At 41.6% G+C, this 25118-nt stretch overlaps 3 protein-coding genes across 3 annotated transcripts; 2 read left to right on the top strand and 1 right to left on the bottom strand.

Annotated features, from left to right (window-relative positions):
* Positions 1 to 2515, top strand: cryba2b (crystallin, beta A2b). The gene is made up of 4 exons (XM_040027761.1): positions 1 to 158; positions 779 to 920; positions 1318 to 1460; positions 1778 to 2515. Exons 1-4 carry the CDS (start codon positions 1 to 3, stop codon positions 1923 to 1925), a joined length of 591 nt encoding a protein of 196 aa, XP_039883695.1. The 3' UTR covers positions 1926 to 2515.
* Positions 2516 to 3187: 672 nt separating this feature from the next.
* On the top strand, positions 3188 to 9027 carry fev (FEV transcription factor, ETS family member). The gene is made up of 3 exons (XM_040027762.1): positions 3188 to 3340; positions 6342 to 6413; positions 7494 to 9027. Exon 3 carries the CDS (start codon positions 7553 to 7555, stop codon positions 8033 to 8035), a length of 483 nt encoding a protein of 160 aa, XP_039883696.1. The 5' UTR covers positions 3188 to 3340; positions 6342 to 6413; positions 7494 to 7552; the 3' UTR covers positions 8036 to 9027.
* Positions 9028 to 20573: 11546 nt separating this feature from the next.
* Positions 20574 to 23558, bottom strand: LOC120731036 (cyclin-dependent kinase 5 activator 1-like). The gene has a single exon (XM_040027763.1). It carries the CDS (start codon positions 23281 to 23283, stop codon positions 22396 to 22398), a length of 888 nt encoding a protein of 295 aa, XP_039883697.1. The 5' UTR covers positions 23284 to 23558; the 3' UTR covers positions 20574 to 22395.
* Positions 23559 to 25118: the final 1560 nt, after the last annotated feature.

Raw genomic sequence — 25118 nt, forward strand, 5'->3', positions numbered from 1 at the left:
ATGAACACTCAACAGATGGAGCAGATGGGCCAGTTTAAGATCACAGTCTGGGAGGAAGAGAACTTCCAGGGAAAGCGCTGTGAGTTCATGCTGGAGTGCCAGAACATCATGGAGAGGGGCTTCAACAAGATCCGCTCCATCAAGGTGGAGAATGGACCGTAAGTGAAAGACACATTAAAGCTGTTTATACCTGTAAGCGCATTATGGATCAGCACTTTTTCTTTTTATATTTCAGTAGCAACATCTTGTACATTCATGTTTGTTCTCTTGAAATTTGAATCTCACTGACCTGAAAAGGTCGGACTAAAGCAGACAGGAGTGAAATCAAGAAGTGGAGCAGACAGAATAACAAAAACTCTAAATTATAACCTGCGCTGTTATTAGTTTGCTGCTTGGCATGTACTGCTTGCATGTGTGTGTGCGTGTGCATGCATCCAAGTGTGTCCCTGTTGTGATATGAGTTGGCTGCGTGCAGCTGCTGGCTGTGACTCGTGATCAGATAAAAAGGCCGGGGTGGGCACAGCCCGGCAGCGGCGGTGGAGGCAGGAGCAGTATCTAATGTTTGCTTTGTGCTCTGCAGTCACAAAAGGAGCTGCATGCTGCTTTTGTGAGCGCTGGACTCTATTGTTTAAGAAGGACGACAGTGTCAATATCATTGTGTTGTGTATTTAGTCGTCCATTAAAAGTTTTTATTGTTTAGTGTTCTTTTTTTTTTATTTGGGGATTATTCTGTCGTTTCCAGCACATTTAACCTCAGTGTTTCTGTCTCTTTTCTCAGCTGGGTGGGTTATGAGTACCCTGAGTTCCAGGGACAGCAGTTCATCCTGGAGAAGGGAGACTATCCTCGCTACGAGGCCTGGAGCGGAAATAGCAGCTACAGAACCGAGCACCTGCTTTCCTTCAGACCCATCAAGTGTGCTGTGAGTCCCTCCTCCTTTTCATTTATCTGTTTTCTCTTTTTATCAATCAGTCTTTGTAAGCGGTCTGTCTTCTCCACGCCTCCTGAGACATTAACCTCCCTCCTTCTTCTTGTGAATCCTGCAGATGTGTTTGCATATATTTATTTTAATGCATCACTTACAGGCTACTCATCCTGTGACGCTTCCTATCCTGTTAGCTTTAGAAATGTATTTTTTAAAGGTCTCTTTCCTTGTTCCTTTAAAATAAATATGGAGCCATAGGTTCTATATGTTTTCTAATCAACCCTGAATAAAACCCTCATAGTTCTTAGCATTAATGTCCTCTTTATTTCTCTAATTACGCACCAACTATAATGTAATAAAACAGCTTCTAAATGAGTCGTTTGCTTCTCTGCAGAACCACAGTGACAGCAAGGTGACCATGTACGAGTGTGAAGACTTCCAGGGCCGTAAGTTTGAGCTGTGCGATGACTACCCATCCCTACAGGCCATGGGCTGGTGCAGCAAGGAGGTGCCCTCTATCAAAGTCAACTCAGGAGCGTAAGTTACACGTTTTTCTCTGCGTTCAACGTCTTTCCTTAAAATAAACAACACGTGCACGTGCTTACACTTACATATTGTGCTCTTATTTTACTCAAGTTAGTTTTTAATTTAACACGCTGCTGCAAAATATAGCTTGACGAGCTGCACACAGTCTCCTGACTTTGTGCAGTGTTATAAAATATATGAAGGCTCAACCTTGTAATTGCACTGAATTTACCAAAGTGCATTAAACTTTAAAGACTAGCAGAACCCAAAGATGCTTTACTGAATCCTTTGATGTGACCTCGACTCTAACCCTCCCTCCTTCTTTACAGCTGGGTTGCCTACCAGTTCCCTGGTTACCGTGGCTACCAGTACATCCTGGAGAGAGATAGACACCAAGGCGAGTACAGAAACTACAATGAGTACAGCACCCAGGCTCACACCAACCAGGTGCAGTCCATTCGTAGGATCCAGCACTAAGCCTCCACACTGCCGGCCTGACCCCACCTGAAAAAGAAAGAAAAAACCCCCTCCCCATAATCGCTCTCTCAACTTGAACCCTGGACAGATCGCTGTCACAGAACAGTAGATGGACAAACTCTTTCTATCACTCTGTGGCTCTGCATGTATGGATATCTAAGTACCTACTTCTACTATCATGCTGAAGCATGTTCTTGAAATTCTTGAAATAGGAAATAAAGGCTTTTCTTCAAAACTAGACATTGTTTGTCGGTTTTCTTTTTCTTTTTTTTTTTTTACATGAAAGTTTATCAACCCAAATAGAATAAATGGAAATGAAGAGCTCAGAGAAAGTGGCTGTAACACTCGACTTCTACTAAGCTATTAATCTGTACCTGCAGTTAGACTGCAGGTGTCCAAGCATTGCAAAACCTTTGTAGCTCTATGAAGACGTTGTTCTCAGAGGCAGGTTTTGCTTTGTGTTTATTTGAAGTGCATATTTGGCCTTTCAGTGAACATCCCTGGAAAGATTTGATTCTGTTAGGCTTCAGGATGTATAATGTTGTTCTTGTCATACTGTATTCTTATTTCCAATAAACAAGAGCACAAGATCACTTTGGTTTCTATTATTTGTTTTTCAACTGTTTGAGGCACAGTTTGGCAAACTGACCAATAAGGCAACGCTCCGTGAAAGCAACATGTGGCAGTTGGCCACTCAAAGCCGGCACCTTTAGACAGCTGACACTCCTTAACAGACATATGTAAATAAGAAAAAAACACGGGCATGAGTGGCTTTTTATTTAATTTCAACTGACTTCCTCTGCTATGATGGTGTTAAAGTGCTATTAAAGCTAACAAACTTAATAAAAAAATCCAGCAGGAGTTCCCCGGGAGACAAAACATCATAAATGTTATGTTTTAGTTTCAGATAAAAGTTTAGATACATTTTAGGTTTCACAACTTAATCGATCAGTTTGATCCAAATGAAAACTGCAGCCTCTGCAGTATAAAATCAAGAGATATCTGAAAGCAGCCCTTAATAGTGTGAACAGCACACACAGCATTACACTCAACCTTGCATACCGTGAGTACTTCATTTGAAAGTCTAGTAGCTTAGCATTTGTTTGCTCACTCTGATGTGTCACTGTGATGTTGATCTTACAGTCGCACTCCGGGTTCCTGGAGTGTGTTTACCTCCACCTCCACTCCTCCTGTTGGTCCAGGACATAGGATTCCGTGTTACACCCCCAAAAAAAGCTTTCACAGTCCCACACCCAAAAAACAGGATCTTTACATAAATGTGTAACCACGCGGCACACACCTTTCTCAAATATACATTCCTCTGCAGACTGATTAAAGCCGCTGCAGCGCGGATTACAGAGGAGTGACACTTGAGTAGACAAGAAAGTTACAGCTGCACAGCTCAGAGCACCAAGGTAAGCTCGAGACTTTACAGAGAAAACTTCATTGTTACAGCTTTTCGTAATGTTTGCAGGGTTGATTAGTCTGTGGTTTAGAATTACAGCTTAAAATATGAAGTTACTTCATTCGATTTGAATATTTAAAGTTGTCAAGTAACAAATTGAGTCCAGTGGTTATTGTGGGGTTTGCTAACAGTGACACTTTTGACTCTTTAGGTTTACAAGTGAGAAATTACACCACCTGGCTACCGGCTGATGCTAACTTTGCTTTTTATATTATAGATTATGTGCTCTAGCTCAGATAAATGACTTTTTTTTACTCTTTTTTTATTTTTACTTTTAAGTTTGAATGTTCCTCCAGTGGATTTCTGTCCTCAGACTGAGCACAGGTGGACGTTTATGCATCCATTTCTCTTCCTTTCACTTCTCCAGTGGATTCAGTCTGGCTTTCGAGGCTTGTTTTAAGTTGCCTGTGAATTTTATCTGTTACACAGGCAGCTAAAGCAAGCCTTGAACACCAAAGACACACCTACCAGGACATCTCCAAACTGAAGGGGGACAAAAATATGCTGCAAAATATATGATTATGAGCTCTGTCAGTTACAAAGCTTTTCCTGTGTGTGTGTGTGTGTGTGTGTGTGTGTGTGTGTGTGTGTGTGTGTGTGTGTGTGTGTGTGTGTGTGTGTGGTGCTGATATTTTATTCCAAGCTGTCTGCTTTGACTGTGATAACTCACCATATAAAAATAAACAGCTGTACACTTGATGCTCTGGTGCTTTTTAAAAATAAAAAATAAACACGTGTGCATTTGTGCGTGTCTGACCTCTGTCATGTGACTCATTATAAAGATGATTAATGATAAGCAGATATCCACTTTCAGTTCAGTCAGCACAGAGGACTGATTATATGTTATGAACTAAGATGTCATCTTTACAAAGGCCAGATGTATTTTCAGCAAATTAAAGGAACTAGTTTATGCATCCATGTCCAGTTCAGGGTCGTGGTGGGCGGGGCTTTGAACATATCGCAGGTTGCCAGTTTATGGGCGGTATGGCAAACTTAGAATCACCAGTTATTCTAACAGGCATGTGAGAGGAAGTCAAAGAGTGGATTTGTTGCTGTGAGGCAGCAGCGCGAAGCCTTTTTTAAAGCAATGTATCTGTTAAAATCTTTGTTCGAGGTGGCAAAGAGGATGGCTCAAATGTGCCAAGTGACAGAAGTGAAAGTGCTTTTGTGTTTATGACCATGTTATTAACAGACAGCAGGTATATGCTGCACTGTGAGGTTATGATGCATTGATGCTGTTGTTGCGGACGGAAAAAGACGAAGAAAACGTGTCAGAGTCTTTGCATTTGGTGTTTTTAATAAAATGGATTTTGTTGTATGATATAAAACATATTTTACAAGATGTGCTGGAACCAAACCCGGGACACTGAACATATCTAAAGACATTAAGTCACCAGAACCTAAATAAATATTAAAATATTAAATATTTTGGTACATTGTTACTGCGTCTTTGACACACTATTTAAAGAATGTTGAATTTTCAAACTATAAGTTCCCCAGCTGAGGATTTTCTTAATAAAGGTCATGTGTGTTATTAGTTGCATAAAGCTCTATCATCAGCCAGCGTTGCCCGTATGATGCCTTATTTACGCCTGAAGAAATGCGCAGACTCTAGCACATGGCCATAAAGCCCATGGGCTTTTCACTCCGCTGCTTCTAAAAACACAGACGTATAAAATTATGAGTGGACACGATAACGTCAACGAGCATCACGAGGCATGGTTTTAAAGTTACGACCTCATTACCCCCAGATTGAGGCCATATAACCTTAAACCCACACAGAGGAGGTTAGGAGGGATGAAATGTTCTTGTTTTCTCGTGGCCACTGAAGCGTATTTTTTCAAGGTAAATATTCTTTTTCCAACATGAAATAGGTCTTTGTTGTTTGCCGAGAGGTAAAGAGGCGGAAAAGTGAGGAGGATCTGAACTGGTTTCCATGTCAAACACTTCAATTCACCATAGAAACTCAGATCTTAACGCGGAAACTTTATTAAACTGTGATGGTGGATTGATAAGGGCCGAATTTCTATTGGCCTCTTTTTATTGTGGGCGCCAGGCGGGCTGACAGAGGTAAATTGCTCTTTTAATTAAAGCAATGCACCAGGGGAAATTGCTGTCTGAATATTGTCTCAGAGATGGGGGCCAGTGACAGTTGCCTGGAAACTTCAATCTGTCTACCCGCATTTATTCCAGATCACAGTTATGAGATAAAGTTTAATAAAAATCTTTTCCTCCGCCACCAACGAAATGAAATCCAACCCTTTCTGAACAAGTGAACACAATGAGACAGGACTGCGGAGGAAACCTCATGTTCAACATGTATCTCTCAGGTTCGTCATTTGGTCCCATTAAGAATGAGAGAAACAGCCCGTTTTATATATCTATCGAGATTTTTTACATTTTTCTCCGGGTGTCGGTGTCCTGCCGGCGATGATGCTCCGTTTCCAGGCCAGAGCATTGTTCAGCCTTTTCAATCTGAAAGCCCGTCTGCTCTTTTGTCGGAAATCGGAAATCCTTTTTCCTGGACGCGTTTCCTGGCTTCTAGCAGAGACTGCAAAGGCGACATGCTCCAGGCATTAGACTGCAAATGGACCAGGATACAATTGGAATTTTGAAGCTCAATGTTTGAATTTTTAAACCTTATTTTGTTTTATTTGTATTTTTTTTCCTTGCGCTCCAGTTTGCAACATTTTAGAAAAATCGGAGCATTTTTGAGCAGCTCTAATCTCAGTCCTCCGGTTCTTTCAATGCATTTTTCTACTTTCTTGAGATATTGCGCTTCTTGCTAGATTGTGCCTATAAAATCTGACCATGAAGAGATTTTTGTTCTTCTAAATAAATATTAAATCATAATATTTTGAAATACAAGTGATAAAAATCATCTGCTCAAGAAATCCTCTTGTCGTAATTTCTGGATGAAGATGCTGAAAATGTGTCTGTTTTCATTTCAGATCCAACAGAAAATCTGTTGAAAGAAAGCAAAGGAACCTCCTGGGCTCCGATAAACACAGGAGTTCAAAAAGGTAAGAGGACAAACTCGCTAAATACCGTCACTGCGGAGTGTCCAGCTCCTAATTAGCAATTTACTTACTTTTAATGGAGAGCGTCTTCAAACGCAAAGATATATGAAAACATAAAAAAAATGATATCGTAATAATAATAATGATGTTAGAAAATAGTCCCACAGAAACCTCTCAAATTATATCGCAAACGGGTCGATACATAAAAATAGTTTCTGAAATAAAAAATATTGATCACAATATCATAATAAATGCTAATAAATCAAAATATATCACAATAATAGCAGGATTTTAATGCGTTTACTCTGCGTTTCATGTATTTCCTAGTCGCGTCTTTAGGTTTAATAGATCATTCAGCCGGTTCTGAAACGTATTCAGTTCTTTTTCTCATGTTTTTTTTTTTTTTTGCACCATCACATTATTTTTCTTTTCTCCTCTAAAACAGATAATTATCAAAGCATCTCCGGGATCATTTCGAAAGAAAATAAAAATCGTGTTTATTTTATGATTAAAAAAACACAGCGGCCAAAATGAATTTGTCACGTCTTGTGTTGGACGCTAATATTCACTCTTACTGCTCTCAGGACTTCCTGCAAAGATGTTTTAATTTATTTTAAATTTCTGATGATTATGAGCAGCGTGTTTTTTAAATATATGTTATAGAAAATATGGAGAAGCTAAATATAACCGGACCCATTTAAGCTGCTTTAGAGGAGTAAATAGAGATTTGTAAAATGATGTCATGATGGAGTTATTATCTTTAATTATATGTAATAAAATAACTGCGTATCTTTTGCGTGTCTTACATTATTTAATACCTGAATTTTCAAATATGATGAAATTCACAATATTATCTTTCATGAACTGATAATGCTGAATTATGTAAACCGTTATTTTGAGACCAGTTATCTATCTATCTATCTATCTATCTATCTATCTATCTATCTATCTATCTATCTATCTAGATATATCACTTTTTACTTTCCAGACAAAATTTTGTATTTTTTAGTTTGTTGCTGTTTTCGGGATTTATTTCAGATTATTTCCGGACCAGTTGTGATTTTCTTTTCTTCCCACACTCAGGGAGTGGGCAGATTCAGCTCTGGCAGTTCCTGCTGGAGCTCCTCTCTGACAGCACCAACATGTCGTGCATCGCGTGGGAGGGCACCAACGGAGAGTTCAAGCTCATCGACCCTGATGAGGTGGCCCGGCGCTGGGGGGAGCGCAAAAGCAAACCCAACATGAACTACGACAAGCTGAGCCGGGCGCTGCGCTACTACTACGACAAAAACATCATGACCAAAGTCCACGGCAAAAGATACGCCTACAAGTTTGATTTCCACGGCTTGGCGCAGGTGTGCCAGCCGTCCACCACCGAGCAGGCCATCTACAAATTTCAGGGCAACTTCTCCCCGATCCCCTTCTCCGGGATTTCCAAACTGAACCTCGTGGCTCCTGGCGTGGGGCCTTCGGGGTTCTCCTACTGGGCTGGCTCCACACCAGCGGCTCTGTACCACAGCCACAACCTCCAGCCTCCGGGGCCGTTTGGCACCGTGTCCCCGTCCCACATCGGCTGCGTCAACAACATCAGCAGTCTGAGCACCATCAACAACCACTACAACTGACTCTCGATGCGTATTTTAGACACACGGGGAAACCGACACACTGCAGTGAGGGAGGACAGACAAACAGCACAAACACGCTGACTTTGGTGTTTGGCGGGGAAAATATGATTTAGGCTCAAAGTGGTTCAAAATTAGATGTTTTTCAAATGTCAAGTGAGGCTTTTTTAAGCGGCGCAAAGTTGTGTTTAAACTCAAAATTATGACTAATGACACCGGAAGTCTTCTTGCATGTAAGTAAGGCACGAAAACCAAGAAATTAAATATTTAATTTAATTTAATTTAATTTAATCCTTGTGGAGAAGCGATTACGATCAGATTACGCACAGTGCTTTGAACCTGAGCGCTAAATTTGATCCATAAATATTCCAAATATGAAATGTCCTTATTTAGGCCACTATCAGTGAGACGTAATCGGAAACCAAATAAAGGTTTACACGATGGTTGTTTTTGAAACAACAAACAAATAGTGTACATATATTTAAAAACGTTGAATAAACAATAAATCAGACCTCGGCTCCCTCGCTCTCCCAGCCCTTTCCCTGAGTTCAGTGTTTGTTTTCACATCTTCAGGTGGATTTGCACCGACGTGGGCGCGAGCTGCCAAACTACCATCGGACTAGTGGCGCCATCTTGTGGTTATGGATGAAAACAGGCTTGTTGGACTGGAATGAGACTCGCTTGAATCATGCTGTCACGTCGATCACCGTTTGGTTATAAATCAGATCAGACGTAATGAAACTCTTTGTAGGAAAAACAAACCTCACGCAATAAAAATGAAAGCAGCGCACAGACACGGGGAACAGGAACTTTGTGTGAAATAGGCTGAGTAAAAACCGAAACTGTGAATTCCCAAACTGCTCTGTAAATACTGTAGAGTAGAGACCGGCTCAGACTATAGAAGCTCTTCAGTGATTCTAAAGTGAATTCCTTCACACTGTGACTAAAACAACTGTACCAATAAAAATACATAAATAAACTCTTCTGAATAAAAATGTTGTCAGTATTGTGGGATTCATTTATTTGAAAGCGTGATCTTTATGTTGACCCAAACGTGGGTGAGCCTGTAAATGTCCTCCATGCGCCAAACCGTCAGTGCTGTTTCTCAAAATGCAAACTTTTATTTGGATTTGTGGACTGACCGCCTGCAGCAGTCTCGGTAATCAGAGAAAAGTTTGCAGTATTTGTCTTGATGCATGCTCATTCATCTGTCCTCGTGTGTTTCATTGATGCCTCTAATGCTTTTGATCGAGTGAACCACAGAAAACTTTTTGATAAAATGAAGAGACGGGGAGTTCCTCAGTACATCGTGAGGATTCTCTCTTACTGGTACGCTCATCAGAACATGCAGGTTAAATGGGGAAGCAGTATTTCTGCCCCCTTTGGTGTCAGCAATGGTGTTAGACAGGGTGGGATTTTGTCTCCAATTTTATTTAATTTGTATGTTGATGATTTGTCCATACAGCTGAGAGCCTGTAACACTGGGTGTATATTAGGTAAAACACTGATAAATCATCTTATGTATGCAGATGACCTGGTTGTTTTTAGTCCAAGCAGTGCTGGGTTACAGGATCTTCTTAATGTCTGTACTGAATATGGTGTGCAACATGACATTGAGTACAATGCTGCTAAAAGTGCTGTTCTGATATGTAGAACTAAGCAGGATAAACAGCTAAATTTCCCTTTGTTTAAACTGGCACAAAAAACTCTTGAAGTTCATAAAAAGGTGAAATACCTCGGTCACTTTATTACTGAGCAAATGAATGATGATGATGACATATACAGACAACGATGTGAGCTCTATGTGCAGGCAAATACTATTGCACGCAAATTCAGCTTTTGTTCACTTCCAGTTAAAGTGGCTTTGTTTAAAGCGTATTGCACACCGCTATATACTGCCCCCTTGTGGTCATCCTACAAACAATGTAGCATGCAGAAGCTGCATGTTGCATATAATGATGCGATGAGAATCCTATGCAGGATACCTAGAAGTGGTAGTGCCAGCCAGATGTTTGTAGCTGTGGGTGTTTGGACTTTTAAAGCACTTTTAAGAAAGCTAATGTTCAATTTTAGAGAACGACTGGATGGTTCGAGTAACAGTATAATTGTAGCGCTCACAGATCCGACACTGAGTGGTTCCCGTTACTCATCCAGTCTCAGAAAGCACTGGTTAAAGTGTTTGTGTATTTATTGATTTATTTTAAGTAATTGTGTTTTATGTATATTATGGTTTTATATTTTTACAAATGCTTTAGATACTTATTTATATACATATATATATTTAATGGTTTATACCTTGTGTTGGGGGGGCGGGTGTGTGTGTGTGTGTGTGTGTGTGTGTTGTTTTTTTGTCTTGTTTTTATGGACATGAAGTCTGCCAATAAAGATTGAATTGAATTGAATTGAATCATCCAGCTAAATCCTAAACGTTGATTCTGTTCAGCTGGACGCAGCGTGACTTCCTCAGTCTCAGCTGACTGCAGGTTTCTTATAAACAGTACATTTGCACAATGACTGAAACCAGCACCACTGAATGAACAACGGGCTGTGAGGTCAGTTTCATGATCATTAATATGCAGATTGTCATGACCATTGATCATCAACCACTGGTCTAAGATCATTGATCAATGCCACTCTAGCACAACAAAGAGAGCTACCTCGTCAGCCAGGACTCTGCAGTCTATTTACACCAGGGGTAGGCACCTCCAGGCCTCGAGTGCCGGTGTCCTGCAGGTTTTAGATGTGTCCATGATCCATCACAGCTGATTTAAAGGGCTAAATGACTCCTCAGCATTTCTTGAAGTTCCCAGGGTGGGATCTAAAACCTGCAGGACACCGGCACTTGAGGCCTGGAGTTGCCTACCCCTGATTTACACCAACAGGCCAGTGGACACTCTTTCAATGATGAGGATATACACATCGTGCGGAGCGCGGAGTCAAAGAGGCCATTTACGTGAAAAGGGAACGACCATCTCTGAATCGAGGAGGGGGCCCAAGGGTCCATCTGTCACCATCTTACAATGCTGTGATTGCAGCCGTTCCCCAACTCTCTGTGAATGGGACTCATGGCCATGGATCAGTGGTCTTTGATCAATGTGCATGTTAATGATAAAGGAACTGACCTCCCAGCTCATTGTTCATTCAGTGGTGCTGGTTTCAGTCATTGTGCAAATGTGCTGTTTATAAGATTGGAAACCTGCAGTCAGCTGAGACTGAAGACGTCACCTGGACCAGTGATGAAACGTTTCTCTCACTGACAACGTCCAGATGAACAGAATCAACTTTTTGGGAGTCTCGCACATTACATCAGCATGAGCTCTGGCACCAGCCACACTTTATATTACTGGTTTGTCAGCATGATGCTGTCTATGATGCTGTAACTGAGAAAAACAACATATTTCAGCTCATAATGTGCTCCTGGTCCTGCAGTGACTCATCCTGTTGGTCCAAACAGCCCCACAAACAACCAGCCATCTTTATCACTGTCACTGTGAATTACAAACAACAGACAAACAAGCTTTATTTGTCAGATTTATTATTACAGGTGAAATGCATGTGTGGCTTCTTTAAAAAGAAGAAAATATTTATTGTTCTTTCAGCTGTGGAAGTATACAAATATACAGTAATGTGAAATTGAAGCGTTCCTAAACATACGACTGAAAAGTCCATCAAATGTGCTCACGCTGTTTCAAGTGTCAGCTGCTGCTCATCGTGAAAGTGACTTCAAATAAGAGACGTAAAATAAGGGCAGTAAATCTTTTCATCCATGTGGGGGCAGCACAACTCCTCCAACGTCAGGATCCAGCTTATGTAAGCAGGTGATAGCAGAGCTGCTCTAATATAGAACATGGAGCATTTGCAAATAGCAGATTAACCCCAAACCTCATTTTATGAAAGTGCGAGACTGCAGAGGTTTGCCTGGGTGAGCACGACCAGTGGAACAATGGGACGTTCACACGTTTTACTGGTTATATATAAATAATTAAAACAACATTCTTAGCAGATAATGTCCTTTATCAGTCAGTCAGACTGATCAGTGATTCAGAAGGAAGGGATGTGTGTGTGTGTGTGTGTGTGTGTGTGTGAGGGAGGGAGAGGAAATAGAGAATGGTCCGCTCATTCACAGCACTGTTTGTGTGTGTGTGTGTGTGTCCTGCATATCAATTGGAAAGACATGGAGTCGCTATTGACAACTGAATTTCTCTCATGCCTTGGTCCCTTACCAACAAAAGAGTCATGGCACACACACACACACACACACACACACACACACACACACACACACACACACACACACACACACACACACACACAAAGAGAAGAAGGGGGTGAAAAGGTATGGATGCCTCTTGTGTTGTTTACCCCAAACTGTGCTTCTTGTAATACCAACCATGGAAACTCCACGGGGATTGAGTCACTTCCACAACACCGCGATCGTCACTGTCTTCTCCGCCAGCAGCTCTGCCACTAATCTGCTGTGCCTATTGTTGCTGATCCTCATCCTCGCGCTTCTTGCATAACAAACTAGGTGGGTGTTTTCCTGCAAGCCACAGGATTAACAGTGTGAATGCAGACGACCGAGGAGCGAAAAGAAAACACACGAAGGAGGAGGAAGAGGAGGAAGCGAGAGAAAGAAGAGCTAACTGTGTTACTTGGTGGCACCCAGGTCATTAGTGAAGCTTCCTTAAAGGTCTTGTTTGTCACTTGAATACTCGAATTCAACAATTAATCACGTCATATCTGGATGTGCTGGCAGTTAGAGAGGAGAGCTTATGCAAGCTGTCCACCTCAAACGCTCCATCGATACTGGGCAATATTAGTAAAGGTTTCATTTACATGAACTTGAACATAGGCTTCAGCTTCTGCTGTGTGAAAATGGATTTGTAGACGCTGAAAGCTCCAGAAATTATACCATGAGCCTCTTTGAGCTGCAGAGCAGCAGTTTAAGTGGTTGATGCATTCACTTGTCTTATCAGACCAACAGTAAACATGTAGTTTATCAAACTGCAGCAAAACAAAAAACTATTTTTGTCATTATATTCCAACAGTTTTCCGTGAGTCACATACTCGGTGAACAAAAGCAGGTCCCTCCATCACAGCTGTGCATTATTAGGACACAGAGTAAGGCAGTCACTGGGACTGGGTTGCTGTGTGTGAAGTGTGAAGTGCAGTCAGTGAATCATTCCTCCAGCAAGAGAAAGTGGTAAGAAGCCTCTTCTAATTTAGAACAGCACACCTACGTGGTGCTGAAATAGACTTGAGAATCAGAGGGTGAGAGAAAGAGACTGGAGGATAGGAGAGGCTGAGAGAGGTGAGGGAAGGAGAAACAAGAGAGGTAAAAATCAGAAGGGAAGAACATTTAGACCAATGTGCTGCTGATTTATGTCCTTTTATCAGAGACACCTATATTTTTAGACGCTGACCTTGATTCTCTGAGTTAAAAAATAAAAACAAAAACACCCAGTACTTATTTGCCCCCATCTGGAGAAGAATGTCCAGAACACGAGTGCATGAACCCATTGAAGACACGTTTTTAGCTTTAACAGTGGACTAATTATTAGCTTTTATTTGAGGTTTGGTGTGTTGAATCCACCTGAAACCAGTGTAAACATGTAGTGGAAGGTGAGGCTCCCGTGCACTCTCTGCTCTCCCACACCTGTTCGATATCGAAGGACTGCATTTCGAACAGTTTGATGTGGAAAATTAAATAAAACATATCAAGGGTCAACGTTACACTGAATACAAAAGCTTCAGTATTTTGCTTGAAATGTTAATTTGTCAGTTTAGATAATGGTCTGGGATCAGAGCGACCTCTGCGCTTCAAAACCCTGTTTGGGATTTTGGCTGTTACATAAAACTAAATGGATGAATAATCATGCAAATTGATGCGGTGTGAAATGATTCACCGGCAGAGAAGACAAAATAACAATAAACCCTGTGTAGGTGTGTGATGAATGAAGGAATTAACATTACGTATTGTATAACTGGGTTAAATGTAAGAAAGCATCATGCAAATGCAACAGCATCGCCTTACGTAACGCGGGTGTAAGGTGAAGGAAATAAAGTAAAACGAGCTGATCAGTGAAGCGATTGAAGATTTCTGGGATCCTCACCTTGCTATTTAACAGTGGTGACACAGTACCTCTCGCAGCAGCCCGTCGCTGCAGTAATCTAGTTAAAGAGATTAGCAGAGTGGTTATGTAGCAAGTCGACAGCAAAATAGACATAATCCCTGTAAGGTGTTGTCCTGGCTGGTCCCAATTTGGTCCTTTTTCCTCCCATACGGATGAAGATGGCAAATGTTAGGTCAGAGGGAATCCCATTACATGGGAGAAAGAAATAAAGTACTCAAAATAGGAACTAAGGTTAACTAAGCCGCCTTTCTACTGGAAACATCCAGACTGATAAAATGCCTCCAAGCATGCAAATAAAGCATCTTTAAAATCTTAGTCACATAAAATAAAAACTATTATAATCACAAAGGTTAGAGTAGTAAATAAAATGACATATTGTAACAGTATGAACTGTTTTACACAAGGCTAGCTACAGATGGGTGACAAATTAAAGGGTCTTTGCAAATCAATGCAAAAGTTGTTCCAAGTAAATCATCTGTATCCAGTAGAGTAAAATGTTTATCTTGACTTGTATTTATTTGATTAGATTGGTGCAGATAATCGCTCCGAACCCAGAATTTAGTAATTTTGACATTTCTCAAGTCTTGTCCATAGTTCAGCTTTCAGGACCATAGTGACATTCCTTTTTTTTTTTTTTTTAAATTATATTTTTATTGAAGAAAAAAAAAGGGACTTGTTACAATAAAGTGCATTGACATTATTTAGTCAAAAAAAGAGAAAAGAAAGAAAAAAACAAAACCCCTTTTTCTTAGTCCTTTTGTTTTACATTCTGATAGCAAACAAAATAAAATTAACTCATTGGCTTGACAATGTGTTACATAATGCAGCATGTTTAACTTATTTACAAAGACTACATTAGGTACATATTATGAAGTTGAGGGTCAACCTGACATTGTACGATACATGGGAGATACACCAATTCAGGGCTGGTCTTACCTAAATTCAGGGCAGATGTGGGACACAAAGCTAATCCATTTATTCCATATTTTGTAGAATTTGTCTTTCCGAATTTTTAAACAGAATGTCAATTTTTCCATTTTAAATATTTCGAAAACCACATTAAACCAATCCTCAAGTGTTGGCGGAGTTGGATTTAACCACTAGGACCATAGTGACATTCCACCCATGCATATGGCTCGTGGGGGTTCCTGAAAGGTAAATATAAAATTAAAGTGAATGGTTTGTTAGGGCCTTCACAGTCTTCAGATCCTTAATTCCGTTAAAAAAAATCAGTCAGACAACTACAGCTCATTCAGAGCTCTGCTGCTCGAGTCCTCACTAAGACCAAAAAAGTGGACCACATCAGTCCAGCTCTGAGGTCCTTACACTGGCTGCCTGTCCGTCAGAGGATAGACTTTAAAGTTCTGATGCTGGCCTATAAAGCTGTGAATGGTTTAGGACCAAAATACATCAGTGACCTCCTGACCCAGTATGAACCTTCCAGATCCCTCAGGTCATCTGGATCCGGTCTTTTATCAGTTCCCAGAGTCAGAACCAGACACGGAGAAGCTGCATTCAGCTTTTATGCTCCTTATATCTGGAACAAACTCCCAGAAAGCCTCAGATCAGCTGAAACACTCAGTTTATTTAAATCCAGGTTGAAGACTCACCTGTTCTCAGCTGCATTTGAATAAAGCACCAAATCCACACTTTTAAGCTTAAATTTCAAAACTTACACTAACTACTGATCTTATCTATTTCTGATTTTATCTGTTTTGATTTTATATACTGTTTTGTTTGTTTGTTTGTTTGTTAAGTGGGTTTAGAGCTCTGGGTAGCTCCCCAGCTGGTCCTAGACTGGGTCTAGAGAGTATTTTAAATTCAGGGAATTTAAAATAGAAAGTAGCTCGTCCACAGAAGGACTGGTAGCTCCCCTTACGATAAGGGTTCAGATCGCGCGAACAGGTGTGAAATGTGTGTGTTTAGTTAGTTTGTTTGCTTGTTTGCTTGTTTTAATCAATTTTAAATCATGCTTTTTATTTGTTTTTGTTTCTAATGTCTCTGTAAAGCACTTTAAATCACCTTGTTGTTGAATTGTGCTATACAAATAAACTTGCCTTGCCTTGCCTAAACCAAAAAGCAAAATCAGAAAATACAAAGTCTGTTTATGTAAAACTGAACAGAGAACAAGGAAGCATACAGGGAACAGTAACAATTCATGCAAAACAAAGGAAGCCAAAATATACACAAGGCCAGAGAAACACAGTGGGCTAATTCCACAATACGACACAGGTGGGAACAAGAAACATGCAAAAGCAATCAAATACAGCTGGACAGGTCGTCAGTCTCTCGCAGGCCCAAGAGAGACAGGCACATACAACACCGAAAGAAGGAAAAGATCAGCAAATATAACTCATACAGACATGAAAAACTAACCTTCAATGTAAAGCAGGAAATGAATGAGAGACAAATAACTAACATGAAACAAGATAACGGAGAAAGACAGGAAGCAAGAAAAGCGGAAACACAACAAAACCGAACTAACAATTTCAATGTATTTATTTACACAGCACCAAATCACAGCAACAGTCACCTCTAAGAAAGCCCCAACAATCACACGACCCCTTATGAACAAGGAATTGGTGAAAGTGGGAAAGAAAAACTCCCTTTTAACAGGACGAAAGAACCAGGCTCAGGGAGGGGCGGGGCCATCTGCTGCGACTGTTTGGGGTGAAAGGACCAAACACAAGAAAAACGATGACTCAAAACACTAAATGAGGGGGAAACGTTTGGAAGAGTTTCATCTGTCAAAGCTGCAGCTCTACAGACTCCACTCGAGTAACAGTTCCTTATTAATATACTTTCTGCTTTCCACTGTCTCAAGCACTGATTTGCTCAGTAATACGTCGCGTGTCATAGTCGTAGATTTCTGGAAATGTTTTATAAAAAAGAAACATGAAAACTTTTAAATAAGTGATGGAATAGGAAGTTTGAAATGTGCCTTTGAAGTGTGGTAGACTATAAATCCACAGCAGCAGAAAATGAAAATTGTTCACTTGCAGTACTGAAATTACAACAAGAGATGCACAACTTTATGCACAACTTCACAAACCCAGTGTAATAACAACAGCAACATGTAACTGCAAGTTTCTATAAGTTACAAACTCACAAACTCATGTTTCATATGCAATAAAACAGATAAAACACGTCAGTGTTTGAATTGGACAAATGTACAATTTAATGAAAAGTATGAGCTTATTTTGAATTTAGTGGAAACAACATGTCGTTGACTCCACGTTTCCCACTGTGGAGCGTCCCGTCTGCTTTCAGCAACAGTCTGTAAAGATCTGGGAACTGAGGAGAGCAGCTGCTGGACTTCTGTTGCCCCGTTCTTGTTTCCTGTCCTGTCACGATGGGACAAATGTTTTCAGTCGGTGAAAGGTCTGGACAGCAGGCAGTCCATCAGCTGGACTTTTCTACAGTAGATGAGTTGTGCTGTTGTAATCGCTGAACTCTGGAGTTTAACATCATGAAATATGAAGGCCTTCCCTGAATGTCATCTGGATGAGAACATATGATGTTCTGAAACCTGTATGTTCCTTTTAACACAGATGGGGTCTTTCCAGTTGTGCAGACTGACAGTTTCATGGGCACTAATGCACCACCATAGCATCAGACATGCAGGCTTTTTGTCGTGGTTGTGGGTTGTTCGACATGGTTTTTGTGGGGGTTCTGGTTTATTTATTTATTCATGTTCATTAATTCCTCCCTCTGTGTTCTGTCCTGTTGTGTCAGGTCTCCCATATTAAGTTCATTCATGTGTCTGCTTCCCCCGTTTAGTTATCACTGCTTGTGCTTTGCTTTTCACTTTGCTTCCCTGGTTTTTGTCGTCCTTGATTTGGTTCAGCTGTGTCTCATTGTGTTCAGGTGTTTGCACTTCCCTGATTGCCCTTCTGTGTGTATATATATATATATAGCGCACTCGTCGCCTCATGCTTTGTCTGAGAGTCTGTTCACATTTGCTCAGTAGTTTAAAGGTTTCAGGTCCCGTTTGGTCTTTGTGGTTTACCTGCCAACAGATTTAAGAAATGGCTCGTTTTTCATTAATTCCTGCCTGTGTTTGGGTCCAGATTCCAACTCATGGCACTTTGAATTTGGGTGCTAATAACAGGCTGGATGGTCTCTCTCCTCTTCAGTCCAGAGAATGTTTATGTTTTCTAAAAATAAGATTTTGATTTGTCTGATCGCAGAACAGTTTTCCACTTTGCTTCGGTCCATTTTAAATGCGCGTCGGCTCAGAACGTTGTTTTGGTCATGTTCACTTATGGCTTCCTCTTTGCATGAAAGAGCTTTTAACACGCATGTGTGGATAAGCTCCACTCAGTTCTTTCTGAGGTGTTAATGAGCCCATGCAGTGATTTCTATGACAGGGCCATACCTGTTTTAAATAGAGTTGAGGTTTGAAACTCTGAGATGCTCCTTCGCTTGTTTTGTTTCTTACTGATTACTGCTCCAGCCTTCTGTTGCCTCCATCCCAACTTTTTTTGAACATGTTGCTGAATTTAAATTCAGAATGAGCAAATGTTTTTCTTAAAATGTTACGAATAAAATATAGATTTGTGCGACTCGCAAACCATTGGATTCTGTTTTCGTTTACATTTCACAGCATCACAAGTTTTTTTTTTTTTTGTTTTTTTTTTTTTTTGTTTTTTTTTTGGACAGGATCGGTGTGGAGGAGTTAGAGACGTGCCTGCACTGACAGACATGCACGAGCACCGTGTGCACGTCCTCTGCTGATCACTGCAGTGTGTATGTGTTGTGCAGTGGTTCAGCCCACGCTCAGCCCAACACAGCTCACTTTGCCCAGCTCTCATTCACTTACCTACCCGTTACTATAGAGACGCAGTGGAGAAGAATGCAGAAAGCGGGCTGGCAGACAGATATGCAGGAGACCTGGGTTGAATCATAATAACAAAGAGAAGGCTCTCGCATAGCATTGTGAGACTGTTACATAACGACTGCAAGGATTCTGCAACCAAGTCAACCTGTCAAGAGTTAGGGAAAAAAATAGTCTATAACCGGAAAGCTATTTCAACCACGATGACGTGCTGTTTTCCATTTTATTACTTTTTGACCTCATAGATCAGCTCACAGGATCAATACAAGAAATCATACAGCAGTGATGCTTCTGTGTTTCCCACTAGGGGAAAAGAATCAATCAACGAGCTGCATTAAACACAAGCTTTCCTGGTATAGATGTTATTTGAACTCATGAGTCAAAACAGACTTTCATTAAGCAGAGCTAACTTAATACAGCTGAGGCTAAAATGCTTGCTTTAAATGGCTTGAATAGATAAAGATTAGATGTTATTCTTTATTGGAACTTGTCTCTAATCTGTTTGTTTGGCCCCGTTATGATTTCTTTTCTGCCTCTGCAAACCATTTCCAGCTGCTTCTTTCTGCCATAATGTCTATTTTGTCCTGTTATCCTGCCGTTCTCATTTCTACTTCTGTGTGCAGACTGTATGTCCCAGTAAGACAACCGAGTGAGAGCGAGTCACAGACAGTTCTGAGACTGCAGCAGATTCTAACCAATCACATTAAGGAGCCCTCCAGCCCACGTGGCTTATTCATAAATCCAGGAGGAAATCCTTATCAATGCAGCTCCATTCCGTCATACAGTAAATCTTCAATGTACCTCTGATCTGAGCTGAAATAAGCTTCTGAAACTTAATCATCTCAAATCGCTTCATCAAATCAAGTGTGGCATGTCTGTTTGTAGACATGTTGCATTTATTTCTTTGCAGATTTTCAAAACTCATCGAATATACATTCATGCCAGAATCATTAAATATCTGCTGCTAAAATGCCGCATTATAAATTTTGCTTTCTTACAGTTTAGTCGTCTCTGTTCTCATTTCAGCATCTGCCCCTGATTAGAGAACCCAGGAAACCCAGATACGAAGCCAAAAATATCCCTTATATGTGTCAGCATGCTTTGCAGTCCTCAGTGTATAGAGCAGCAGTTAACTACACCATATTGTGAGATGTACTGTTCCTACCGAGCTGCACCCACAGCCACATAAACCTGAATCATTATCTGTAAAAACGATCCCAGCAAACCTTCCCATACACCTCTATCTGAATTCTAGTTTCATGGCAACCAATAAACTCTCATGAGTTTCAGTCTCATGGCAACCCATGATAACATCCCCCGACACATCCCAGTAAGCATATTCGTCATGGACTTTTTCCTATTGCATAACCATGTCTCAAGGGTTCCCTGCAAATCAAGGATTAGTGGGTGGTCTGCATGGATAAGAGGCTGCCCAATTACTCCTGCAAGAAACTGCAAGGTTTGTACAAACAGACTCGGCAAGCATGTGTGGATATATACTGGTATGCACATGCACATATCATTGAAAAATGATACATATATAAATAAAAACACTGCAAGAAAGACGAGATCCCTAATAAGTCTGGATTTATTTCAACATGGTCACCATAAACAATTACTATACTGACCTTTTATTAACATGTAAGAGAGAGTGAATGCAGCTGTGGTACATCTCCACAGACAACACACACACACACACGTAAATAACACTTTCCTCGATGACATTTAGGAAAAATTAGCTGTACAAAAGATTTTTTTCCACAGAAAATCATCCTAGAGCAAGAGCTGGTCACAGTAACTGCAGACATAATGGCAAACACTCCAGCGCCTGAGAGGAAACACTGGTACATCACCATTATCATTAGCACTGTGCAAAAACATCAAAGGTTTGTTCACAGCTGTGCAAAAATAGCAGCATTTTAATTCACTTTCCAAGCAATGGATTCACAACACCACATCACAATGATCACCCAGAAGGACCATGTCAGGGCTGAGCTGTAGGTTTGGTTTCAGAGTCAGATCACGTTTAACTTATAGAAACTGCAATGACACGTGTGCAAAGTATACTCTCCTGTCACTCCGTAATGAGATCTTTACATTAAATATTTGTACTTTGAAGAATCCTGAATCGACTGCACTGAAAGTGAACTGAAGCCAGCAAATGGAGGCGAACAGCACAGTTACAGCACAGGACGAAATATCTTTTGATCATTAAGCTCTATTTGTTTTTGCTCAAACTACATTGTACATACCGACCTTCAAAACGGGTAGAGGGGGAAAAAAAGAGCAAAAACATGGGTTATGTACATGTAAACCACAGAGTTTCAGGCCATTCATTAGTTGGCACATATGAAATTCAACAAAAAAAAAAATCTCCTGAAAAAACCAAAGAAAACCTGTACAATCGATTCAGTCTCCAGTTGACCTCTGCAATGTGTTGCAAAGCAGTTCATCGCAGTGGCCAACACAGTTTGGAAAGCAATGCACAAAAGAGGCCTTGCATGCCCACTCAGGGGCTCTTTTAGTGCAACATATCACATTCATGTGGGGCACCTCTGCCCCTTGTCCTCATGTTCCACTTGAAGCAAAAGCCTTTGTACAGTTACATTACTACAGAATCACACTGCTAATGCAAACTGAGACTGCTGTTCATTTCATGAGGAACTGAAAACGGCTGCATGCCAACCAGATGTTAAAAAGTCACACATGAAGTATGGTGGTGGTGTTTGTTTTTCTGCAGGTGGACCTTTTGTGTACCTCGAGCCAGTGTGTACAGATTGAAACGATGTTCCCTACAGACTCGTATCTACAGTTATTCTAAGCAATGTGTTTTTAACCCACTGGTATGCATGTTCAGCAGCTTACTTATCAGCTGACTGAGATGTTTAAAAAGCACAGTATATACTGGCTGTGCTTACAAGGCTTAGGCTTATGTGCTGAAAGTGTACTGGGCTGATTTTGGTCCTCTAAGCCAAGCTTGGCTCTGTTGTGGAAAAGTGACTGAAGAGCAGGGATGGAGTAGAAATGGCTGCACAGGTCAGCACCTCGGACAGCTCCACCTCTTAACTCGGCTCAGACATCTATTCCGGTCCTGCCTGGAACCACATCCATTCACTAACTCACAATATAGGCTAATCTTGAATGAAATGGAGATTCAAGTGCCAACCCCTGCGTCACCCAAGAGACAAGACAAAAGGGACAATATTACTACTGGCATGCATTTATGAGATTTCTTAAACTGTAGCCTAAACACCACACTGAAGTTGTGTAACATCATGAGAGACTATTTCAGCCCAGCCAGGAGAATCCTTCCAGGTTGGCCTTTCCGTCCAAAACCACAGCTGTGTGATTTCTTTACATTCATCTTAGACCAGTGTCTGTTCGCTTCCATGTCAGCGGTCCAGGTTCGACTCGCTGCTGTCGCGCTGGTTTTTGAGGTCCTGGAAAACCTCGGTGAAAAAGTGTGGGTCTGCATTCAGCTGAAGCATTTTGGCACTCATCCTGTTGATGATCCGGAGCGATGTCTCCCAGAAAACGTCCTTGTTCGTCTCGTTCATGAACGGCTTGAGCGGATAGGAGATCTCGTTGCCCATGTACGAGTAGGCGAGGTAGAGGCAAGTCTGAAAGGTGCCCTGCAGCTCGGCTGGGCTGTCGGTGCTGTCCGATATCGTGTCTTCGCACAGCAGGTACACGAACACCACGTTGGCCGGCGTGATGAAGCCTTGGTCCTGCCAGCCCTGGAGCAAAAGAGTCCGGTCAATGTTTCGGAACCAGAGGATCACCTCTCCGCTGCTTAACTGTTTCAGTTTGTAACACCTGCGGCACAAGAAGTCCCCCAAACAGCGAAGCAGCTCGCCGGTTGAAGCCTGGATGACTATCCGCCTGGGTGACACCAGAGACACGCTGCTGGGCTGCTTCTGGACCGAGGACAGCCTCCCGTTCTGCACGACAGGCTCGCTGTTCTGCGTGGGGACCGTGGGCACCGGGACGGGGATGGGCGCTTTCGGTTTCTTCTCTTCGGTCTGGTGCGTTTTCCTCACGTTTTCGCTGTTGAGCTGAGCCACCTGGCTGGACGGCAGCTCTCGAGTGGGCAGCGGGTTCGGGGTCACTTTCTTTGCGCTCTTCTTGGCCGAACTAGCCACCAGCTTCTTCCAGGACAGAGACACGAACATTGAGTGGCGCTTGAGGCTCTTGTCGTTTTTCCCTGCGTCTCCTGCGACCTCGGCATCCATGATCGACGCCTTCTTGGTCGCGGGAGATATAGAGAGAACGGTTCCCATGTCTGCGCGGTGGAGAGATGCGGAGGTTTGGATGCTGCTGCGGCTTGAACGCAGAACGTCGAGCAGAGTGAGAGGCGGCGAACAGCAGTCACGACAGCGACTGAAACTCCATTTACACGCTTACGTGTAACGTCTGGTCGCTCCCCGGAGGAGATGAAGGAGGACTGCGCGTTTTTGTTCTTCTTCTGCTGTTGTGTGAAATTATGTCCCAGCAGATGCTCTCTCAGTGCCGCGCGCGGAGACGCTGCGGCACGATCCCGTCTGTGAGAGGAGCGAAGATTTGTGGCTATGCGTAAATCTCAGGCTTAAACGAACCAGCAGGTTCAGCCTCTGACTGACCGTCGGGACAGCCAATCAGAAAGTCAACCAATGGTCCAATCACCAGGGCTGTTGTTTTTAGGTCTCGGTTGCCATTGATAGCAGCGACACTGACTGATTTGGTTCAAGTGCTGTTCTCCACCAGTCTGGTTACTTTGGGAAAGCGAGGTTATTTATAAACCAGGTCGTCTGCATCTGACCTGAGCCTCCGCAAAACACAACACAATTTTACACTGACTACTAATGAAAGCTGACGAAATGCTCCCAGAGCCAGGGCTGCAGTGGGGGACAAAAACAAACCAACCTTTGACCTTTCTGTTTCCTTAAAACAGTCTCGCCTCAGGCACACTCTGGCTGCAGACAAGATATTTATCTTTGTTTTGGAAGGTTTTGAAATGTGCAGAAAGAATTAAATTGGATTAATGTTACATGACCCAAAACTCAGTTTTAAAAGGTAAGGTGTGAGTTAAGTGCCAGGGCTGGTTGCAGTTGTGTTCCTGAAAACATAGGTTGGGATTTGGGACATAGGTGTAGCAGGTGAAGGTGTTTGGGAAGCACTAGAGTAATCTTGAGATGTTTCTACACTACCTGCTGGAGTCTTATCTTTTCTCTACATTTAGATTTTTTGTTTACAAATTCTCCTGAAATAATCAGCAGCAGCATGTGAAAATCAACAGCTGCTGCAGATTTTAACCCGAGCCTTCACTATCCACTCATTCTGTGGAAGCTCTGCAGTTTTTAGGCAGAAGATGATGCGAGCTACTTTCACCTGATCAGAGGTTAAAAGCTGTTCTGTCAAATCGTCTCCTATTTTTCCATCAGAGCTTTAATTTGGACTCAGTGAGTAATATGCTTAGCATATTAATCACTAACTTTCAAAGTGATGTTTCTGTATTTGTATGGAGCATTAAATATGCTCAACTCTTACTGCATGCTTTTGCTCCTAATGACTCTGAATAGCATAGCGATCGTTGTTTAAAATCAAAAAGTGTGAGAGGGACTTTTGACCAGTTTTTCTGGGAACAGCTAACACATGCCCAGAAAACTTTGAAACACAAAAACTTTGTGCAGACACACGAGCACCTGACGTGCATTCTGGCTGTTTTTAAATGAACTGAAGAATGAACAGCACTCATTCACATTCTAGAAATTCAGACAAAAATGTTCCCCAAAGAGTTGCTGGGAAACATTCTGTACAAAAGTTTCTGCCAGCTACAACCAGCCTAAACTTGGTTTTTAAAGTTTGTCTTTCCAGACACCTGGACAAAGTTTTCAGAACAAAACACCACCTGCATTTGTTTTACTTGGACAGGTAGGGAAAAAAAACTCCCACTAATCAAAGCAATAATGAGTTTTCAGCTGAGCTCCAAATGTCTTCTGCCTTACAAAGCAGTTACAATTGTTGCTATTTTAATAAAGCAGGAATTGCTACTGACCTCATGTAGTAGCAATTCATGGGAAACACCCACTGTAGGTGTGTGTAACATGTCCCTGGATCCAAAGAGACTTATCCAATT

This window comes from Simochromis diagramma, unplaced genomic scaffold, assembly GCF_900408965.1.
Source record: "Simochromis diagramma unplaced genomic scaffold, fSimDia1.1 OVJJ01000343.1, whole genome shotgun sequence".
Lineage (NCBI taxonomy): Eukaryota > Metazoa > Chordata > Actinopteri > Cichliformes > Cichlidae > Simochromis > Simochromis diagramma.